Source organism: Gymnoscopelus microlampas (genome assembly GCF_963454915.1).
Source record: "Gymnoscopelus microlampas genome assembly, chromosome: 1".
Classification (NCBI taxonomy): domain Eukaryota; kingdom Metazoa; phylum Chordata; class Actinopteri; order Myctophiformes; family Myctophidae; genus Gymnoscopelus; species Gymnoscopelus microlampas.
Window position 1 is genome coordinate 27,913,936 of NC_139962.1, and position 23,833 is coordinate 27,937,768.

The 23,833-nt window shown below is 42.2% G+C and overlaps 1 protein-coding gene across 4 annotated transcripts in view; it reads right to left on the bottom strand.

Annotated features, from left to right (window-relative positions):
* Positions 1-5,999: 5,999 nt before the first annotated feature.
* Positions 6,000-23,833, bottom strand: part of sbf2 (SET binding factor 2) — a 144,946-nt gene continuing 127,112 nt past the window's right edge. For all 4 annotated transcript variants that reach the window (XM_084065708.1, XM_084065707.1, XM_084065706.1 and 1 more), the window contains 11 exons: positions 21,637-21,813; positions 20,807-20,908; positions 17,567-17,752; positions 16,346-16,472; positions 15,404-15,531; positions 13,149-13,373; positions 12,561-12,668; positions 10,685-10,884; positions 10,257-10,344; positions 9,881-10,012; positions 6,000-7,844 (listed from right to left, as the gene is read on the bottom strand). In XM_084065708.1, coding sequence (XP_083921834.1) covers positions 7,746-7,844; positions 9,881-10,012; positions 10,257-10,344; positions 10,685-10,884; positions 12,561-12,668; positions 13,149-13,373; positions 15,404-15,531; positions 16,346-16,472; positions 17,567-17,752; positions 20,807-20,908; positions 21,637-21,813 — 1,572 coding nt within the window. In that variant the 3' untranslated portion in view covers positions 6,000-7,745. The remainder of the gene's footprint in view (positions 7,845-9,880; positions 10,013-10,256; positions 10,345-10,684; positions 10,885-12,560; positions 12,669-13,148; positions 13,374-15,403; positions 15,532-16,345; positions 16,473-17,566; positions 17,753-20,806; positions 20,909-21,636; positions 21,814-23,833) is intronic.

The window sequence follows — 23,833 nt, forward strand, 5'->3', positions numbered from 1 at the left end:
TTTGCAACAGGTAAGGAGAAAGTCCACATTAACAGACAGTCATAAATGATGAACTGTCTTCACTTTACTGTAGGGCACATAATAACATGTACAAAGGATTTATAGATATTTTAGGATAAGGATAAAGGATAAGGATAATTCCTTTTAACAGGTCGTTCATGAAAGTCCTTGCGGTCTTGTTTCCAATGAGAACCTGTGAGCAATTTGGGGTTAAGAGTCTTGCTCAGGGAAAAATTTCATTTCATCGACACATATGCTGGCCTGGCCGGGAATCGAACCTGCGGCAACCAGGGCCTATGGCTCCTTGGGCGGACTCACTAACCACTCAGCTATGGCCGCCCCTAGGAATGTTTTACAAATTATGTTAAACATGAACAAACACATTAACAGACAGTTGTAAATGATGAACTGTCTTCACTTTACTATAGGGCACATAATAACATGTACTAAGGATTTATAGATACTTTAGGAATGTTTAACAAAGCATATGTTAAACATGAACAAGCTACCAATAGCTTGTATATATTATGTAACATCAGTTACAAATGATTTAATAATCATTTACAGATGTATTATACATGGCTTATTCATGAATAGTTACTAATACCTTTATAGATGATTTGTAACCGTAGTTATAAAGGTTTTAGTAATCATTTACGAATGTCAATAAACAGGTTGTTAATGATTTGTTAATAGTCTACAAACTGCTTATGAACGTTTATAAATGCTTTAGAATGGGTCAATACAAATGATTTAATAATCTTTTACAGATGTATATAAATGGCTTATTCATGAATAGTTCACTACTTACTAATACTTTACAAATGATTTGTAACTGTAGTTATAAAGGTTTTAGTAATCATTTACGAATGTCAACAAACAGGTTGTTAATGATTTGTTAATAGTCTACAAACTACTTATAAACGTTTATAAATGCGGGTCATTATTGTAAAGTGCTACCGATTATTATTTTCCCGCACATCGTATCCAAACAGTAAAGGTAGTCCAGATGTTTTACATTTTAGCGGCCAAGAAAATGTTACCGACGCGTTGAAACAAGTGTTTAAATCGCTTATTTAGTCAGCCTGTGCCATGTTTTCCCAATGCAATCTTACTGGAGCAGTACAGCGCATGCGGACGGGGGTTGACTGGCCACAGGCTGACTAAAAAAACAAAAAAAAAGTTTAAACGCTTGTTTCAACCCGTCGTTGAAAATGACTTGGACGATAAAATGTAAAACATCTGAGAGAAGGGCGGCTGACCTTTACCTTTGTGCGGAAAAAGGTAAGAATCATGCATAGACCGGCAATAGACATTTAAAGGGAAACGAGTACAGGCTACTAATCCTACATACTTACTGCTAGTATCCCCAATCATACTTTAAAATGTTCATCTTACTGTGGACATGTTTGCCTGAAAAGGAATCTTTGAAATGTTTAATAGTTTTAGAATTGTACTCCTTTAAAAAGAGATTTAGAATGGAGGTCGATGGATGAATTTGGGACCTCAAAAAAACACTTTCACCTAGAAACTCCATTCACAGATCAAAAATTCCACCTTACTGTGGACATGCATGCTTGAGATTTTTATCTTTGAAATCATTTGTAGTTTGGGAGATATTTAACTTTAAGCGCCCAATGCATTGTCAATGCGGCAATGGACATTTAAAGGCAGGCTTTAAGTCCCAGGCATTTTGGGCCTGGGACTCAAGGCCCAAAAGAGAAATGTGATGTCTCCGCGGGAGTAATTGGTTCGACTCAAGACTCTTTTGGGTCTGACTTTGTCCACTTGCGTGTTCTGGAGTGCGAGGCGTTGAGAGCTTGTAGATCGGCTATTTTTGGCAAAGAGGCTAGGTGTAGAGGGAAAAAAGAGCAGACTAAGTAAAAAGAAATGTTTTTATCTGAAACACAATTGTATACAATATAGAGGGGGTCCCTGCTTCATCTCTCTCTCAGCTAGGGGGTCCCTGGCCTGAAAATGTTGAAGACCCCTGCTTTAAACTAACATTCATTCAGAATTGAATTTTACAGTGTAGTTTAGAGTCTAGGCTCCAAATGTCTGACACTATAGTCTTTAGGGGTCACTGGCAGCCAGTTGGACACTAGCACCCTGCTGTGGAAGGGATCTCCAGGTGCTGCATGCTTTTTTTTATGATTTAAGGCAAATTGATGCTTTATTTAAATATGCTATAGAGACAGGAAACAGGACAGAGAGGGGGAAGGACATGCAAGACAGGTCTCCAGCTAGGTTCGAACTGGGGACATTTTGATTATTTGGGCGACAGTGCACACACGATCCGTTCAGTTACCCACGCACATGTGTTCCCTGGTATTTAATTTGACCATGTTTTTTTTATTCTTTCGTATATAGACATGTGTACATTTAGATACTGAATGGTACATTGAAAGATTCATTCAGATCAGCATTGACACGGCCTGTTGATACTAAGATTTTCCACACCTACCTACATCATAGTTTTAGATTAGACCTTTTTTTTCTCTCTAAAATACGCAGGTTTGTTTGTCGTACACTCACAAAATGGTACAGAGCTTTTATTTCAATATGAGCAAAATATGAAAAGTACTGCAAGGGAACTTAAAAGTGTCTTGTTACGATAAAGCACAATTGACACATTGCACATGCCATGCAGAAGCAAGGTAAGCAAGCATTTCAAAACATCAAGGAGAAGTAACAAAGCCTGTACTGTACACCCCACCTAAGCTACACCCTCTTGTCCTCACCCAAACTATAGAAAAAAAGGAAAATATTGTCTGAAACTAGCAGCTCTAGGCATTTGTCTGTTCTTGTTTTTGGCAACAGGCAAGTACAATTGCATCTTGCATGCCTTGATTGTGTGGGGTAAACAACCACCTTTGTGCCTTATTTGGAAAAAGATAGTAATACTCGATGCAAATAGACAAGTTCAACTCCAGGTCAGTGGGAGATAATAGGCATTCATACACTTGCCTGACTAGCGTCATTGTTTACAGTAAAAGACACCTCTTCAACAGTGGCTTATAGATAACATCTGACAGACAGAAGGACTGGCCAATTCACTGAGCTCATACTAACCTGGAATGATTGGCCATCATTCAAACCATGTACCTGTGGGCATTGTGTTTGGAGCTTGAATCTGATGGATGTCTATTAAACAGATTTTTTCTAAACAACAGCAGACCGATAGGATCCAGCAGTATGATTCCAAAAGCTTAATGCTAAAACACAAGCATGAAAGCAGCTCCTCCTAAAACAAAGATTTGGGATTTTGTTTTACCCAGCATTATTACTTTTCCACATAAATAGATTTGCTGTTCACATTTCTCTCTTCTGTGTATGTATCCATGGATCTGTAAAGAAATGAAGGCACATTTTCTTAGGGCTATTCTGAATGTTCACTGGTAGTTCTTTTAATAATTATTATCTCCGTGGCTTAATCGCATAAGCCCTGACATTCCAAAAATAATGTCCAAAGATATCTCTGGCTGTCTCACCCTGGCCCCATGTGTCCACAAGAGCCATAATGCCCGTAACAAGTCCATCTGACCGCTGTCCAATAGATCCTCATCTAAATAGATTTGAAATGGGAACATTCTTTGAGATGGTCTGGTAGTGAGTAAATGTCTGCCAGATGCTTTCTTTCTGGTGGAGATGTCTTCCCACAGTAACCTCCGCACGGTGGACTGGACCCCGGGCTTTAGTATCATGCAACTGAAGTTGAGGTCACATACAATGGCGTACAAAATGGTCACAGACAAAACGTTGTGGTCCAAGGTACAGTAAAACCATGTACGGTAGCAACATGAAGAGATTAACCCTTACCTAAAGCTTTAAAACAAATGTAGAATCATGCTCTTCATGCAGACAAAATCAAAGAGAGCCCACTTGATTTGTGCATTAGTTAATCTCTTAATATGACCCCATGTTCTAAAATGGATGAGTCAAGGCCTTGGGGCATAATACAGTATTTGAATGGAATTTATCATGCATGCCCTCAATTTTGGACCGGAACTATAGTGTCTGGTCAGTGAGATCAATGTTGGGAGTCTATTTATTGAATGTTTGAGCAGGTGCACAGTGGGGGGCTTTGGGCCCTCACTGCAGTTGTGAATCAGCTCTGTTCAGCATGCCTGCGTCATTCTCACGTTGCCCACATTGCAAATGTAGCCAGGAAATGAGAACAGCTACGGGGATTTGGAAGACCAATAAAAAACAGATTTGTTATGGTGGTTTTGCCTGTCGCAAAATTGTGTATTTTTAGGCTGTTATATACATTATTCCAAATTATATTTAGAGCTATTCACATCAATAATGCAACTGTCACTTTTACAGTAAGTGGACTGTACACATGGACACAGGCTCCGAACAAGATAGGCTTATTATATCATGAGTTTACAGTGCTTTCATTTTCTATTAACTCCTCTGGTCAGTGAAACTAACAAAAAAAAAACTTTGGCACATTGTGGTAATACAATGTAGACCTTGGAGAACAACTTTACACTGGTTAGTACTGAATATATAACAGGGACCTTGTTGAATATGACCACCATAACACTGTAGTTATGGTGAACCTACTAGATCAAGGACTGGTGAGAGAACTAAATCACAAACCCCTTCAGGGACAGATGAGTATAACCTCACCATTCCTAAAAGTCTGGTCGTGCTGCATTCTGCTGCTTCCTCACTTCATGGGTGTTGGGTACTAATCCCCGGACACCAAGGGAGAGGCTAAATATGGAGAGAACTGCCAGAGAGGGTATGTCCAGATGTTGGCCTGCTGCAGCTCTGCACCTGCTCCTAGTACAAGCCAGCTGGGAGAATGTGCTGAAGAACATGCCCCCACCGCCACCCGCCACATCTTTGTTCTAGCTCAGGGCTTCGATCTCCCCTCCCCTAAGAGACAAGCCTATGACCACATCAGTGCCACTCAGTCCCGCCAACTAGGCGCCACAGGGCCTGTGTTGGGTTTCTTGCACCATCCTTATTCACTGTTGGAAAGCGAGGCATCCACCCTCATCCCCTCCAAGCATGAAGTTGTCTCTGAGCATAAGCCAAGTTGTATCCACTTACGTTGATAACGATGAGGTGTCCATATGAGGCCAGCAAACACGGTTATTACGGATGGCTTAGGTTTTCTTCCTGTATCCTGTAACCCATTGTAGAAAATTGTGGTATGCCGTGTGAGCTTGCAACATCCCAGGAAATAACACAATACGAGCTGTGTTATTCAGAACCCACTAATGTGGATCATTGATGCCAAAGTATGTTCTCATCCCAGAACTCTATCATATGTGACATGAAAGACAAAGTATGTTTCAAATAGAAATGTTTCAATCATGACTTCAGGGGACTTCAACAGGGGGTCCGAGGAGGATCAGAGGGGGGATCAGAGAGGTCGCCAAATTTTTCTGTGATAGAAACATTTGTCTTTCTTCTTTTTTCCTAACGCTTAATGTCTGATAATATACATGAACATGAATCCAACATATTAGCAAAGATATCAAGATAATTTGTAAACAAACATTACATTTAATCACAACACTGATTATATTGCTGTGAAACTAATCTATGAAGCCATCAAAGATGCATTTAAAAGAAAAAAACATGTGGAATACTTACAAGCTAGTCTCAAATCTCTCAACGGTCAACAGACATTGATGAGACAATCAGGCTAAATGTGATGAGCTAGCTTTGAAAGCCTCTTGTCAAGTTGCATGGAAGGCTTTCTCAAGAAGGACAAAAAAAGAAGAACATGTTTTAATATGGAACACAATTTCATACAGTATGTATGAAATTGCTTTGTCTCTCTCTCTCACCTAAGGGGTCCTTGGTCTGAAAAAAACCTGGTCTAAATATATAGACAGCAATTTCCTGACATGTAATTCGGGATGACATTGTGAATGCACAATGTATGCTTTTTGACTGTTGATGGGCATAAAAGGATGGACAAATAAAACATTCCTGTGATATATCTGCATGGCAAAATGAGCACAAATTGGAGAGGTTTCAAGCACTTTTGATTTATTTTCAAAAACAAAATTAGTGTCACCACAAACGGTAAAAAGATCGACCAACACCCAACAGTAACATGTAATCTTTCTTTTTGCTTTGTTTTATGCAAGTTTATACAATGCACAGAGAACAGAGGAGACAAATATGACCTTCAAACACCAAACATAACTTGCCACTGATAGACTCACTTACAGTAAAAGCCCTTAAAAAGACACAGACCCTGTCTGAACAAAGTACAGTCAACTCCTCTTCATTTTCAAAACAGAAGCATCATTAACAGGGAACAGGCTACTCAGATATTTGGACAAATAGCAAAAAAATGTGTTGGTCACATTACAGTTAGACAAGGTTAGAAAAAATACACACGTTCAATACATATATAAAATGAAATGTCACACTTATTTACATAAAAAGTCAAGCCATCACACTTGAGTTACATACTTTGACTCAAGTGACTTGAGAATGGAGTTACACTTTTAATAAAAAAATAATTTACATAACAAGGAATGAACATGTTATCCATGAGTCATAAACATTCACAATGTTTAAACAAAATAGAGAAAACATCACTTATTTAAATAGAGAACGTCAGGTAACGGTTTTCAACTTTACTGTGCAAAATCTTTTCAATTAATTTGTTTGATAGAGGAAATGTCATATGTACATTATAACGTAATGCCTTTTGCCTTGCTGTCTGCATCTGTTAGAACATCAAAATTCCATAAGGAGTGCATATTATAGAGCTACGGTAAGTGCAAACAAATTGCCTTGTCGTATTGTGCATTAAAATCTCTGAGTTTTTTTGGCAGTTCACACTTTTCCTTAAGCAGCAACAAACTTTCCTCATAGTAAAATATTTGATATAAATTCTATATTCTATATTTCTTGCTTCTAAAATTGAACCCACAGTTTCGAATGGCCAGTGATATTGCTTTGATCTATTTACAGCTAAAGTAGACTAAACTTGCCTTGGTAGTGCAATCCCCTGACTTAAGCTTATCACATGCTTTTCTTATTGTCTTTTTTTGCCTTTTTCATTTTCCACCCAATTTATTTGTTATGCCAACCCCCCCCCCCCCAAAAAAAATAGTCCCTATCACTGCTGACCCCTACTGGTTGGTCTTGGGGAGGTTGGCATACAACCACATCTCCTCCAATACACATGACATCACCAGTCACCACTTCTTTTCACCTGACAGTGAGGAGGGTGTTGCACATGCTACCCGCCGAACAGGCGCCCAGACCAACTTGTAGGAGTCTCTAATGCAGCGACAGAGATTGCCTCCCCGCCTGGCTTCCCACCTGTGAACACGGTCAATTGTGCTTGTTGGAGTGCCCAGCCAATATCACATCCTTTTTCATTTCCTCAATCAGTTGTCACACTGAATGCCAAGGTATGGCAAGCATGGAATAGGCTGTGCTCCATACCTGAGCTGAGCTGACAGCAGAGACTTGAGTGTTCTTCATCTCAAACTAAAGCTGCAAGCCTGCCTGACAGGCTGTAGAATAACAGGCAGAAAGGTATATGAAAGAATGGATGGATGGATGGATGGATACATCCTCCACTACCAGGCACTTTGGTCACCAGTTCACTGTGGTCCCCATATTAATGTCATTTAACAGCTGGGCTGAGTGGAAGTCACGTCTCTGCTCTCGGCTACCTGGCGGCACCCCCCCGAGTTACAGTTTTGATGATTTTGGCACACCCTGACCCCTGAGAATTCAAGGTTCAGAGGTCATGCATCAGAGATGCAGCTCTGGATCTTGTCCAGCCAGACTTGGGAGCTGGGTGCGTCCGAAGCACAGAAGTTGTAAACACGCTTGCTGGTCTTCAGCTGCAGAGACAACATTAAGCGATCATTATATATAGACTAGAGGAATACAATGACTGACACACATTGTAGAAGCTAGTGGGGGAACAGGAGAGGTACTTTTGTGGCCTACTGTCAGTGTGCATACAAAGTTTGGCGCCGATCAGTCCAGCTGTTTGCGGGATTGGCTCTGGACATAAAGAGACAAACAGACACCCCCCCTCACACACACACACACACACACACACACACGCACGCACGCACACACACACACACGCACGCACACGCGCACGCGCGCACACACACACACACACACACACACCCTCTCATAGACGGCTAACCTCTTGCCTACATATAGGGGCGGCAGTGGCTCAGGGGTAGAGTGGCCGGGTAGAGTGAACTGGAAACCGCAAGGTTCCCAGTTCGATCCCGGGCTGGGGGGCTCCCCCAGAGTTAGTGTCGAAGTGTCCTTGAGCAAAACGCTGAACCCCTAATTGCTCCCGAGGAGCAGGTTGGTGCCTTGCATGGTTTCCTCCGTCATCGGTGTATGAATGTGAGTGTGTGAGCGCTATATAAATGCACCATTTACCACTTACCATTTTTGCAGATTGAGTCATGCCATAAAAACGACCTAAATGTAGGACAGTCAACTGAGCTTAGAAATTACATTTGGAGTATGTTTTTGCCCGTTTTCTCCCCAATGTAGTCATTAAGCCAATTCATTCCTCCTCATACACATTTCAGTGTGTTGTCACTACTGTTGTATCCTACTGACTCACCTGCCAGTAAGGAGCCCCCACCAGAAGGACTCTGCCACCCACTCCTCCCGCCCAACCCTCCCTGCTCACAGGTGCCGCCTCAACCTTTAGGAGTTCGTGCAGCGACAAATATCACCCTCCCCTTAACATGGGGTTCGTATAGACCAGTGGTTCTCAACCAGTGGTCCGGGGACCACCAGTGGTCCTTGAGGAGGTTCCAGGTGGTCCCAAGCTAAATGATGAAGAGTTGGTAACCAAATGGACCCTTATAGATCTTTAACTCTTGAGAGTTAAATTGTTGTTAAACATCTGCATTACTTAATTCAAGAATTGTTATTTTGATCAACGTTTGCCTGTTATCTCTCCTATGGTACCAACATCAATACAACATGGAATTGTGGACAAAATCTTATCCAACGATACCAAAATATTCTACGTTTTGGGTCCGAGAGGCAAAATCTCATCAAAAGGTGGTCCGTGGCTCAAATACCTATAAATAAATAATGGACCTTGATATGAAAAGGGTTGAAAACCACTGGTATAGACGCTCAAAACACCCTGAAAGCACAGCGGTGGATTCAAACCCCTAGACTCGGTGGGCAGGTCATTCGCCACCCGAGCACCTGTCAGAAATGGACAGATTTTAGATTATATTTAATCATTATTATTTATTTTGCATAGAAAATGATGCACATAATGCACAAGAGGGCACTCATGGCCGATTGTCAAGAGCAGGCTACAAAACTGCAAATAGTTTATGCTGTTTTGTTTGACCGGCGTGGAGTCTTTTTTTTATCTGGATGCGATAAATCATGTTGCTTGAATGGTGGGGAAGGCTTCTGTGATTTGTAAATGTTATGAGCATGGAATGTGTTGAGGTTGACGTGTCTGCTGCGACCGTGCTCAACATCGTCTCTGTCGGGTGGAAACCTCATCTGTCAAAACGCGCCGCGTTCGAGCTTGCAGATCTGCTACTTTTGTGTGACACTGTAGTGTGATCAAGAAGGGCCTTAATTTACGAAAAACACAAAAAGTTTAAATATGGAGATAAGAGGTTTCTGCCCGACAGCACATTTTTCCTATTCGAGGTTCGATTATTCACTTGACAGCCCTAATTAGGGCTGTCAAATAGTTCGAAATATGTAGAAATGTCATACTCAACAAAACGTTTTACTTTCCGTATTACTTGAAAACACGTCAAAACATCAGTTTTGACCACAACTTCTTTCTAACCAAGTATGAATAGGACTTAATATTGACTTTATCCCAGTCTCACAGAGGTAATGGCACAGAGTTACTCACGTCAAAGAAGGCCTTTTCACTGATGTGTTTCGGAGCTCCTATAGTCGGGGCTGTCATCAGCACTGACTCCACCTCGGCCAGATCTATGTGGCCTCTGCAGTTAGTGTCCTCACCGGTGTCATAGTACCTCAGCTGTCCACACACACACACACACACACACACACACACACACACACACACACACACACACACACACACACACACACACACACACACACACACACACACACACACACACACACACACACACACACACACACACACACACACACACACACACACACACACACACACACACACACACACACACAGATTAACAAATCACTTTTACAGCAGAACGTGTGGATTTAGCTAGAGCCTCCTGTAGCCTACTCACCTGGTGTTTTGTGATGTCTAACACGAACCAGCGAGGTTTCCAGGCTTTCAGCAATGCTCCTCGTTTATACAAAATCCCCTCATAAGACCTGAAAAAGTACTTTTATTAGTTTTTGGCTCTTTATAATCTGGATAGCAAGTGAGTGACAGTAGAAAATGACAGAGACAGTGACTGAATATATTGTACCTGATGTAACCTTACTGTGTGATTACTGTACATCCACCACACAAAAATGCGGTGATGTTTTGCAAATACTTGCAGTAACTTAGATTTATATAATTCTGAGATAAATGTTACTGATTGAAGCACAGCACACCTGTGGACTGTGTAATCTTCTGAAACTAAATAGGCCCCCTGCGGCAACTAACTACCCTAAGTCAAATTCTAGAACTCTGTGCAGGGATTTATCTTTGGGCCTTTGGACTCACCGGTTCTCCTCGTTTTTAGGCGTGAACTGGTTGTAGAGTGTGGCGGCACGGCGGTTGACACCGTTGGCTGTGGACGTGGTGGGACTTCTGTCCTCGGCCAGCCCGCTGTCCGGTAGGTGTGCCATGGAGCGTCTCTGGAACGCTTGCAGAGCTGATGTGGGGATAAGGCCTGAGATGGACACCGCCGAATGCTTACGGAGCTGCAACACACACACACACACACACACACACACACACACACACACACACACACACACACACACACACACACACACACACACACACACACACACATTAAGACCTGAGGCCGTTTCTACAGATGCCTTCTAAATCAGTAGTTCTCACACTTTCAAGATTTTTCTAAAATGTTAAAAAATAGCAGATGTACAAGCTTGCAGTGCGGCACGAAGTGTGCTTGTATATCTACTCATTTTGAATATCCAAAGCAAAAATCTAAAATGACAAATGCTTTGCTGGTTTTAATGGGTTAAGTCTTATATACTTCTTCGTACAAGAAATTATCGGGGGGGATAACAGATCTACGAGCTCACAAAGACATGTTGTGAGCTTGCAGATCTGATATTTTCGCTTTTTTATTTTTTATTTGAATAATTTTATTTGAAAAGGTATGGAATATGGACTATGGGATTAATTACATTAAAAGCAATGAAAACATTTTATGTCATAAGTTGATTGTTAAAACCCTGAGGAAGACTACTTGTTGGCCGAAACGTTGGTTATCGCTGTGCGACCTCCAATGGTGGAAGGAGTACTCAGATATTTTACTTCAGTAAAAGTAGCAATACTGCTGTGTAGAAATACTCTGTTATAGGAAAAAGGCCTGTGTTCAAAATGTTACTTGAGTAGAAGTACAAAAGTATTGTCATCAAAATATACTTATAGTACCAAAAGTAAAAGTAGTAATGTTTGAAAATAGCAGAGCTACAAGCTCACAACGCGTTGTGTTGTGAGCTTGTAGATCGCCTATTTTCAAATAGCCTATGTATAAAATAGGGCTTAAGTGGTTAATGTATGTTTTATAATATAGTAATTTATATCTGCAAAGTTACTAGTACCTAAAGTTTTCAAATAATTGTAGTGGAGTAAAAGTACAATATTTGCCTCTGAGATGTAGTGGAGTAGAAGTAAAAGTATTGAAAATACTCCAGTAGAGTAAAAAGTAACTCAAAATTGTTACTTAGTTACTTTCCACCACTGGCGACCTCCTTCTGGTAAATAGACGTTGATTTATACACTGTGCTTCATCATGACTGCATGTTGCTGCTGTTGAAAACAGGCGAAAATAAATGTGATGTATAACCTATAAAAATGTAATAATGTGGATCTTGGGATCCACACGGGAACGGCGTGGCTCGAATGTGGGTCTCGGACTTTATGTGGCCAGCCTGTGATGTCAATCATCTACGACATATTTATGACATAATGACTCCAAATGTGGGCACGGTTTCAGTCTGATCGGAGCACCTTTAGCTTCCATTATAAAAATAAAAAAGTTAAATATTTCAGAAAATATAAAACTCTATGTAGGAAAAAGAAATGGAGGTACTAAGTTAGCCTACTGGCGCGCGCGCGCGCGCACACACACACACACACACACACACACACACACACACACACACACACACACACACACACACACACACACACACACACACACACACACACACACACACACACACACACACACACACACACACACACACACACACACACACACACACACACACACACACACGCACTTATAGATGGCTAGCCTCCTGCAGGGCCAGGCTGTAAAAACATTGATCTATGTGAGGAGGTATTGTATGATGATGATCATCATCATCATCATCATCATCATCATGTCAACACTCACATTTCCCTCTTGCTTGAGGTCTTCCTGAATGCTGACTCGGACTCTCTCCAGAGTGGCCTGCCACCTCTCTGGCGCCTGGCTCAGCTCAGCCTCCAGCTTCTCAATGTCCTGAAAGAATAGGAAAAGAGGCTGTAGTCGAACACAATGGTTTTCAAAGTGGGGCGCTGCGGTACTCAAGGGGGTCACCTGGAGGCCCAGTTTGAAAGAGAAAGGAAAATTAAGGACAAAAATGATATATACTGTATGTGTACTGTATAAAAGATAATAACATTACGTGAGCTTGTAGATCGCTGTTTTCTTACTTTTTCTTTTAACTCATTCAATCTGGGAACACATCTGTGTCATTTTAGATTGTATACTATATGTTATATTATTTTATACTTTGGCTATTCAAAAATAGCAGATATACAAGCTCTTGACACAGAAACGTTTGTGAACCCCAAATCGAACCCATACTCACCACACACACACACACACACACACACACACACACACACACACACACACACACACACACACACACACACACACACACACACACACACACACACACACAGAGTAAACTAAACAGGAGTTTGAGGCACTTACAGCCATCAGCTTGGTAATGGCATCAGGCTGGGCCCGGCTCACACTGCTGTAGCAGGGCCAAACGATCCTCCTCTTGCTGGTAGAGATGGTGTGCGTCTCCTCCACGCTCTCGGAGCGCGCCGTCATCATCCTCCAGTCGTAGCAGGGACCAGTGGACAGGGTCTCGTCCGTGAAGTAGTCCCACTTCGTGAGGCTAGGGACACTGATACAGGGCTTAAGTATTGCCTACGGGACGGAAAGGTTTAATTTAGCATCAGATGGTGACAGAGAGTAGTCCGTTGTGTAAAGGTCTTAGGTCTTAACGGTCACAAGCACGCTCCACCACACTGTGTAGGCCATATGCTGCCCCGTCAATTAGAAGTTTAATTGGCTGACAGAGAAAAGGCAAAGATTATTCATACCATAGTGGTGTAAAATAACAGGCCACATGATGTTTGGGAATGACAACAATAAACCCTTTATCCTCTCAACGAGTGCGTTTTAAAGCTAATGGGAAAGCATGTGCCCCACCGGAACTCAGCACTTCTCCGAATACTTAATCACAGCCCAGTCGGGGTCCGCAACCATGCAGGCTGTTACTGCTGCTCTGCTGCCTGATTTATAAATCCCTGGAATATGGGTCACTATCACCAACTTTAGAGAGAGAGAAAGAGAGAGAGAGAGAGAGAGAGAGAGAGAGAGAGAGAGAGAGAGAGAGAGAAATGCAGGGTAAACATTCTTCCCACAGACAACTAGGCACTAGTTCGTTTGGAAATTGGATGGAAGCAAGAGAGATGCTTCCTTTATGACCAGAAAATCCCTTCCAAAACAATAAAAAAAATAAAACTTTATTCCAGAGCTTAGAGTACATCTCATGGGTTTGGCATACCTTGGTTACTTTCAACCCAGAAGGTTACCGAGGGGTACCAATTGGAAAGCAGAAAGAAAAGAAAAACAATTGATCTTTTTTTTTTATGATAGAGAATAATTTGACTTTGAATTCAAATTAAATGTGTACGATTATTGTGCCAGTTTAACCACTTTCAACCTGGCGTCCCTATTTTGGGCATGTCATTATCGATCTAGAAGCATCGCATCGCAACATCTCATTGAGCTTGTAGATCAGCTTTCTCAGTTGTTTTTGTTCTTATTTTTTAAGCTATTTCGCAATAGGGGGCTGCAGCCAGAGGCTAGGGCTATTTGGGGGTCTCCGTCATGGAAAGGTTTGTGAACCCCTGTATTAACCAACATCAATGATCAACAAAGTGCTGCTCTTCCATGATCATCTCAAGGCACAGCCTTGTGCAAGAGTGACAGGCGATCTATCACTATGAATGTAATCTGGGAACACATGATTCATCTGGACATCCAGATGAACAGGACAGCTGCTCAGTCTGGATGAAACCATCAGAGAAACAACACCATGATCCCTCATGGGATATGATGTCCATCCATACTTGACTGATGTGTGAGACCACAGCATGACTCCTTGAGATGAGACGCAGCATGTGTTTGCCTTCCTCCACCAGAAAGGAGGACAATGATACATGGTATGATAGGCAGGCCTGTCACAATTATTACATAATCGCATGATCGCAATTATTTGAGATGATTAGTTTTTGCATAATCGTCAGAATCGTTTCCAATCATCTGTATAAAATGCATCTGCTGAAAAAGGTTCATACATTTTCAAACAATTTGCAACAATAGCGGAAACAGCAGATCTACAAGCTCACAACACGTCACACAATGTCAGCTCATCGATCGGCTATTTCCACTCTTATTTTAAACATTTTGAATGTAAATTATTATTAAATATGGCCTATTTTGGCCATAGTAAATAGCGCATTTTTTGGTCATAGAGCCTAACAGAAATTTGTATTCACGTGTTCCAATGTTCAGTGCCAAAAACACAATTCAATCGTGATTGAAGCGTAATTATTTGTAGGACAATCTCATGGTCATGATTAGCCTGGTTCCAGACGAATCTGCCTTTGCAAAATTGCATCGCACTTTAGCCCTCGGCAGATTAGGTCTGGCCCCCCTCAATAGAGATTTCATTTCTCTCCCTCCGAAGTCGTGAGGGACCAATCAAGGCCCAGTACCCAAATGTGGGCGGGCTTATCACCTTATTTGGATCTTTTTGTAACCGCCCCTTGGAAAAAAATCTATCGTTGATAGGGACCAGACTAATATCCACGCAGTGTGTCGTGTGATATTGTCTGGCCACGCGAGGCTAGGTCATGATGGTGACAGGCCTAATGCTAGGAGCTCACCTCCGTCTCTGCAGGGCAGTACAGGTAGTTGAAGAACACAGGGCTTCGTCTGTGCATTCGGTTGATGCTCTCCCAGATGCAGATGCCTTTCCTGGCCTGCTTATCACCTTTGTCCTCAAACAGTGTGCCTGACGGAGGGAGGGAGAAGAAAAACACACACAGACAGGAACAGATTTGTAATTGAGTATTATTGAAAAGTTGTCTTGTTTTTTTGGATTGTGCTGTCTGTTTGTTTTGTTTTTTTAATACACTTTTTATTGGAATTGTTGTAACATGACAATCACATCAGAGTATAACCAACAACTATAAAATATAAAACAAGAATAGACAATGACAGATCATTTGGTAAATGTTCCAGATGAGTTCAAATAAAATATATAACACAAACAAAAAACAGTTACACAAACAGAACAACAACAGACACACTTGCCCTTATAATCTCCCAGCACAAATCGTGCCCTCTTCCCTTATTCCCTCTGTCTCCTTAAACAACAGTATGATGTTACATTGATCATAAAATATGAAAAATTAGTTTTTATGTTGAATATGTTTCTGTTGTTTTTCTTGGGACAATGTTGGAAATAAGTTTATTTATGTGGAATGGTTATTGTGAAAAAATATATACCAGCGAAAGATTATATCAAAAATAACTTTTGTTTAATTCAAAAGGTTACTGGTATGTGACTGGGGGCATCAAGTGGACACCTTCCATCTCTTAAGTTCCACTCACTTGGGTCAAGAACATGCCATTCAATACAGTAGATGAAATGGAATACGGTACTTGTATCCATGATAACACAATCAAATTACTGTAGAGGTTTCTGGCTTCATGTTCATGTGAAAATAACAGGCGCCATCCAGCAAATCAGGACAGAAGATTCACAGAGTTCAATGGATTAATACCAGATGACAGCTAAATGTCAGCACAGTGCACTGACTGACCGTGTTCTAGTCGCTCGTAGTCGGAGTCCAGCAGGAAGTTCTTGAAGCGGTTGGAGATGTGGTGATAAGCCAGGAACTTCAGATAGTGCTGATTAAACTCAAATTCCAGAGGATACTGCCCCAGAATCTACAACGACAGAGAGAGAGAGAGAGTTGGAGGGTCCCCCGTGTTATGGCTACACACTTCTCCAGCACATACACTCACAATTACTAACAGAGCGGAACCCATCCTGTCCCACAGGGCCTGGGTCAGTGATATCACCAGTGTCAGACACATCGTGGACAGAGCCAAGCGGACCAGTGTCTCCATTTAACAAGGTACGAGGGCGCCAAGTGGAGAGAAGACCTCAGCGCTCCTCTGAATATACGGAGGCCACCTGGGTCTGTTGGCAAAAACAACAGCTGTTTCGGGGATGAGGCACTTCTATTTTCAGCACTTGTCCGAATCTCCGCTCTCCCCCCTCTTTATAGCCCTCCAGCACATAGGGCCCCCACCAGGCTGCCCTAGCAGCCAAGGCGTAGTACGTTTCAAAAAGACAAATGCAGAAACTATGTGTTGATGTAAGTGTATGGGAGTGGGCCCGCTGGACCCCAGGAGATACAAAACACATTGCATTCTCTAAAGTTAGCATTTCAGAGTGGACTTCAGCTGCACCCAGTATCATTCCAGTAAAAAAAAGGCTGATACATTTTTGGTTGAGTGCCGTGTCGCATGCCGAAAACAGCCGATCTACAAGCTCCCAAAGTGCTGCGATGTGACATGTTGGGAGCTTGTATATCGGCTATTTTCGCCACACAACACAGATGCGCAACTAAGTATAAATCAGGCTTCAGCCCTCCATCCCCCACACCCCTATCCTAAAGCATGAAAAAAATGCTATTTTAACACGTGAAGACGCTCCAAGGGATGCCGGAACATGCTAGCACGTAAAAGTCCTGCACCCCTGACTGGGTTCACGGACCATCTGGGCAACAGCCTTCTGCGCAAAGTCCTGGCGTGCAACACTGTCTAAATTACTTATCCGATGTGGGGATTGCGAAGTACAAAACTAAACCGAGTGTATAGATAATGACAGCTGAGTTTCTTCCCTCTACTTTTATGGAGGAATGTGATGAGCTCATGAAGTAGTACTGTAACCGCGTTATGTTCTGTGACTTTGCACAATTTGGGGTTTAAATGCTAAGAGTCTCTAGGGGTGTTTGAGGAGAGTTAAGACTCACCTGATGCACACAGTCCAGGAACTGCAGGAAAATGGGTGTGAAGCCACTGCCCTGACTGCTGGGGCTGAGGTTACTGCGCTGGCTGAACTTGTGGCCAAATGACAGCCACTCCTTCTCCAGCAACACCTGAAAACCCTCCAATGTCCTGTAGAATGAATCGCTCAGCAGCTGCACCAAAGACACTACCTGCAAGAGGAGAACAGATTGGAGGAGACAAACAAAAAGAGATGAGGGATGTGATAAATGGGATAATGGTTATAGCTCAAATCTAAAATGACACAGATGCGTTTCCGGATTGAATGGGTTAATAGGCTAGCTTGAAACAGTCTCAAACTCTGAACGGACACATGTATTGAAGAGCTACAGTACCAATCATCTCATCGCACAAAGTGCTTTAATCCAAAAGTTGGGGCATTTATTTTTGAACATATCATTGAGAGAATTGCTCCATGCCACAGCAAAGCAAAAGTTGAGGGATGTTTTGTCTTGGTGCTTTCTGCTTGGCCTGCTTCCACGCCACTGTCTCCCCCCAGCCAACTAATGAGCCCCGACACGTGTGGAATGAGTGGGAAAAACAGTGCACGTTTTCCCCAGGGGGGGTCAACAAGAACATCCAGCCATGAGTACTGAGTAGTAGTGAAAAGTCCTGGTATTCACAGCCCCATTCCCCCTAGCACAGAAATAAGCCCCTATATAACTATGAGACCACTACAGATTTAGGAATGGATATAAGATAAGACAGGTTTTTTTTTAAAAGTGGGGGTCCATGGCCCCCAGGGGGGCTGCCAGGTGGCACCAGGGGGGGCAATTACAAAGGAGAGGAAAATGAAGAAAGAACATTTTTTATTTCAATTCATAAAGGGGCTCAGGAGGTTGAGCGGCAGCCACTTGAGCTATAAAATTATATGTATTTGGTCGCGGACCCCCCATCTCAAAATATTTTGTTCCAGGGACCCCCCCAGAAGCTAAAATGTTCGCTTTAAAAATGTATATTCAAAGATTTACAAAAATTGCTCAAGATCATCAAGATTGATCAAAGCGTGGCACTCGGCACTGCGCTATGAGCTTGTATATCCGCTATTTTTGAATGGCCAAAGTATAAAACTAGAAAATGTGCTCCTCGGAGCACAAGTCTCCGCCAGCAGAACCGTGCTATCAACTGTCATCAACTGTGATATCAGTTTGTACTGGAATGTACTGTTCTTGATTAATCCTGTCTAAGCTATTTATATTACGTATTGTGATGACACCAGTGTGTCTACATAATGTATTGCTCCGCCATTTCTCAGCCATTTCGTGATTATTCCTGTCTTACCTCACTTTGAAAGAGACCAAGACTCTTTCAAAGTGACACATCTATTTAAAGGCCGCTATACGTCATGCGTCTCACTAGCCAATCCGAGCACACTCTTTCAACGTATTGTCACGTGTCACGTGAGGCTTGACCAATGTTAGCTTGGCCGAGGGGGGGGGGACGGAAAGTGAAAACATAGTCTCCTGGCGGAGACAATAATGGTTATAGCTAAAAAAAAAAAAAATTGACTCCTAATTTTTATCCCACGATTTTGTAACCCATTTTTTCACCCAGTGCCAATTGCCTATGTAATCCTGGGCGCTGCACTCCCTCTGCCAGCCTAGGGAGAACCTAGAGCCGAGCTCATGCCTTCTTCAATGCATGAGAGCTAGCAAGCCGCTTCTTATCACCCGACAGGGGGGAGGTTCCCTGGTTAGACGTAGCGCGTGGAAGGAACACGTTATTCCAACCAGTTCCTTTCCCCTCCATCAGGCGCCCCGGCTGACCAGGGGGAGGCAGTATAGAGACAGGATTACTGCATGTTTTTATGAGGGTACCTACCCTAGGAGACACGGGGAGAACATGCAAACTCCACACAGAGAGGCCCTTTCACCAACCCCACCTAGGATATGGGCACTGATGACGCGGAAGAGAGAACGCGTTATAGCTGAATGGGTAAAGTACTTTCAACCTGGTGTCCCTATTTTGGGCATGTCATTTTTCCCCTTTTTTTCATAATTAATTTTCAATGGGGGGCCGCAGCCAGATGTTATGGCTGTTTGAGGGACCTTGGCATAGAAAGGTTTGGGAACCCCAGAGATAAGAGATGCAAGGAATGAGAAAAACAGAGGGAGAGGCTAAAGAAGAAATGCTATACCAACAGGAGAGAGGTTTGCATCCTGTCTGCTGGGTGTCTTTGGGCTACGGCTGGAGGCATGGAGGTCAAAGCGTATCGTTGCTGTCAGGCAGAAACCTTGTATCGCTTCACATTTCAACTTATGTTTTTTCACAAATTAATGCCCTACCTTGTATGTAGTCAATATGTAAATATTGAACAGATGAAATGTATATTAACAAGAGCTTGTGTCTATATAATAGCTACATTGGATTCATTGAAACACAGGTAAAATTGTTTACATTCCCTGACAAGTAACAGTTTTGGACATACAAGGTTTCCACTTGACACCCGATATGGAGCCCATTTCCCCGCGCTGGCCTGATGTTTGCACTGGTGGGATGAGGCCGCTGCTGGCCCGTGGAGAAGGAGATGCTCCAGTTGTTAACGTGTGCCTGGCGGAGATGAACCAGCGCTTTTGCTTTTTAAGACAGCAGCCCCGGGGGCCATTACAGACCCCCGTAAACACATTCGAAGGACACACTGTTGCAACACAACACATGCACATTTTAACAGGTCTGTTGTGGAAAATGTGAGCTCACTAAGCAGAAATGTGACAAAATGCTGAGTGTAGCAGCACGGAGCAACAGAGAATTGATGCGGATAAAAACAGACTTTTGTTTACATGCCTCTAAATCAAAACCATACACTTGCATGGATAAAATCAAAACAAATCAGTGACATAAGGTATTATGGTTTGAGAGCAGTTCAGTGGGTTTTTATCAGGTCAGAAACGGCCAGTAGTTACTTGAGCCACTGGGTTGACAGGTGTGGCTGATTCACAGATGACCCACTTCCTGATCAGTGACTAATGCACCATGCTAACTTCCTGTCTGTGCTATTTCAGCTGCCTTGTGCTCAGCCTCTCCTCCTTCTCACATCGTCCCCATCTCTGCTTCTGTTAGATCAGTGGTTCTCAATGTGGGGTCCTCTCAGGGTTCCTTTGGGGGGGGGCGGTTGAAATGGACCCTTACAGGTCTGTATTTGAAATTACAACGTTTGAGAGCCGCTGTGTAGATGTCTGTATGTGTGTTTGTGTATTTTTGCTCACTTGCGTAGTGATGTCCCAGCCATCCTCAAGGCTGAGCAGAACAGATGAGCCACTGTCCAGGAGCTCCACCAGAATCAGAGACAGCTGCAGAATCTTGTGAAGCTGTGGGAGATCGACATAAACGCACGCATGAATGAAAATAAACTTGCACAAGTAGTTTTCTCACTCTGTGGCCTGATCGCTATTATTCTCAAGCCTGACTTAGTTGTGTGAGGTTGTCGCACACGTTTTGGCGCGTGACACCGGTGCACAACTAAGTGTAACTCCGGCTTCAGGTGACTAGCTACTGTAGCTATTTGAAAGTGCTGATCAAGCTCTGCCTGCTGCCAAAGCAGGGTTTCCCACAGATAACATTGTTCCAATGTCTATGACATGCTAAATGTAAGGACATAGGTTGCAGGAGGTTAATCAGATAACATGATAAGAGCTCCACTGCTCTCCCATCTTTGTGTACATATCCATTTCCCTTGGGAAAACAGGCTGCAGAGTGGCTTTACCATGATGTGAAAGTCACACACGGGAAGATGAGTGAGAGTGGAGGGCTGGGTCACTCTCACACAATTCTCACCCATTGACTCTCAGGGTCATTGATCAAATTCACACGGCGGGCCATTATGTCATACTCAGGAGAGTGGGGTTTCCCACCCGCCCGCTCAATGTTGGTGCCATTAGACACTAGTGGGACATAGCCATCGGCCTATTATGTCAGAGAAATATGTGTGTTATTTATGCCCCATTGTACGATAGCGATGCAACACTGGTTTGAATATCAGTACTTGTTGTGGAACTAGGCATACATTAGGCATTAAGTGACACAGATAGAGTCTCACCTGCTGGATCCATTCAGAGTCCTCCAAGGCTTTGAGGTAGGAGTCTTCTGTGTCTGTGGAGGTGGCGCTGGGAGCACAAGCCCTCAGCAGCTTCTTAAAAGCAGCCTTCACCTGCCGTGTGTCTGCAAACTCTACCGGTACCAGTTCACAGTTCACAGAAGAATCCAGTTTTAAGCCCTGTCAAAAATAAAGAGATTTCAATAATAGCAAATTCATCATTTAAAAAAAACATTAAAAATAAAATAATAAAAATAAAAATAATACAAATAATAATGATAGGAGTTAATTCATTACCACCCTCCACCTTTTGATATTTTTTCTTGGACTAAGTGAGAGTTTTTGCCTCCTATTGCATGATAACAGTAATAACAAAAACACCTTTTGCTTCCTTCCTTACTTCCTTCCTTCCTCTTTCTATTTCTTCTTTCCATCATGTTATTGTCCAGATTCTGTGTTGAAGTCTTTGTCCCTTTGGTTAAAGCCAATGGAAACACTAACATTGTAGTAGCTGGGAGGGCATTAGAATACACCACCAGCTTCTTTAAGTATCTGGGATATTCAGAGGGTCAGCAATTCAGTTCATTGTTTACCGTTTTGGGCAGGGGCTGGAAAACCCAGTATCTGACACGATCCAGAGTCCTCTAGTGCAAGGGTGTTAAAAGTTTTTTAGGCCAATGACCCCTTGGCTGAGAGAGAGAGATGAAGCAGGGACCCCCACTACATATTGTATAAAATTGTGTTGCAGATTAAACTTTTTCATAGAATTCATATACTATAATTCGCTTCATAGACATTTGACAGCACTATCATTAGTGTTTTTTGTTTGTTTACCAGTGTTGGGAAGTAACTAAAGTAATATGTAACTTAAAGTAATATTATTACCTTTTCCCAGTAACTAGTAACGTAACTAATTACTTTCACGTTTTGAGTAATAATATTACCTTTACTTTTTTTCAAAAAGTAACTTATTACTTTTTTTCACGAGCCTCGGTGGTACTCTGGGTTTGAGTGTGTTTATTTGATCCTGTGTTGTTTTTGGTCCATTGATATAATGATAGACTGGTTGGGATCGAGTTGCTATGCAGGCTGCTTGCTGATCCGGTCTAGAGCGGATACGGAAACGTTGCGCACTTGTCTGTGTGAATTATTATCAGCTGCGGAAGGGCGGGCCGCCCTTAAACCGGAACAAACAGTGTTGCCATGTCTGCTTATTATAAGCGACTTGTTAACCGATGAAGATGCGCCGTAAGCTTGTAGGTCGGCTATTTTCAATATATATATATACTATAGGTCACTGACTGTTTGACGTCTGTTTTCTGTCTGACGCAGATTGTGTCTCATGATGAGTCATTATCTGTTTGAGCCCAGGTGTTTGAATTTGAATATTTTATTAGGCAAAAAATACATTAAATACATTTAAAATACTTGTTTCCATTGAGGTCCTTAGTATTCAATTCATAGTCGTCAAATGGTTTTCATTTAGTCTGTAAGTTATGAATTCATACACTGTAAAAGTCTTAGTGTTAATATAATTCAAATGAGTGTACAATGAGGATTTTACAATGTAGGCTGCAGAAAAGAGAAAAAAAACAACTGCTAATGTTGAAAATGCAAAGTCAGACTTTTGGGGAGAAAGGATGCAAATTACTGGGGTCGAGAAAAAAAAAGTAACTAAAGTAATAAGTAACTAGGTACTTTTGGCAGGGAGTAATAAGTAAAGTAACTACATTACTTTTTAAACAAGTAATATGTAATAAGTAACATATTACTATGTTTTAGTAACTATCCCAACACTGTTGTTTACACATTCACTTTTCTATTGATATGTTGGATTCATGTTAATGTGTACTTTCAGAAAACTAACCACTTAAACCCTCAATACATAGTAAACTTAATCTTTGGCTCTGTACTTGGTCTGCTCTTTTTTCCCTCTACACCAAACGTCTTCTGCGGCGCGTTGTGAGCTTGTAGATTGGCTATTTTCGGGCTAATGTACCCCCTGTTGAAGACCCATGCTCTGTCTAGTCTATACAGTAAGGTTATGATTTGATAACTGAAACCATTCAGTGGCTAGTTGTGTCCCGTGGATTATTATCCACGGGGGTCATCCTGCAAAAGTTCACTCACCTCCAGATATAAACACTTCACAGAAACATTAGCCAAGTGCAATTAATGTGTGAGACTGGCATTGGTACAC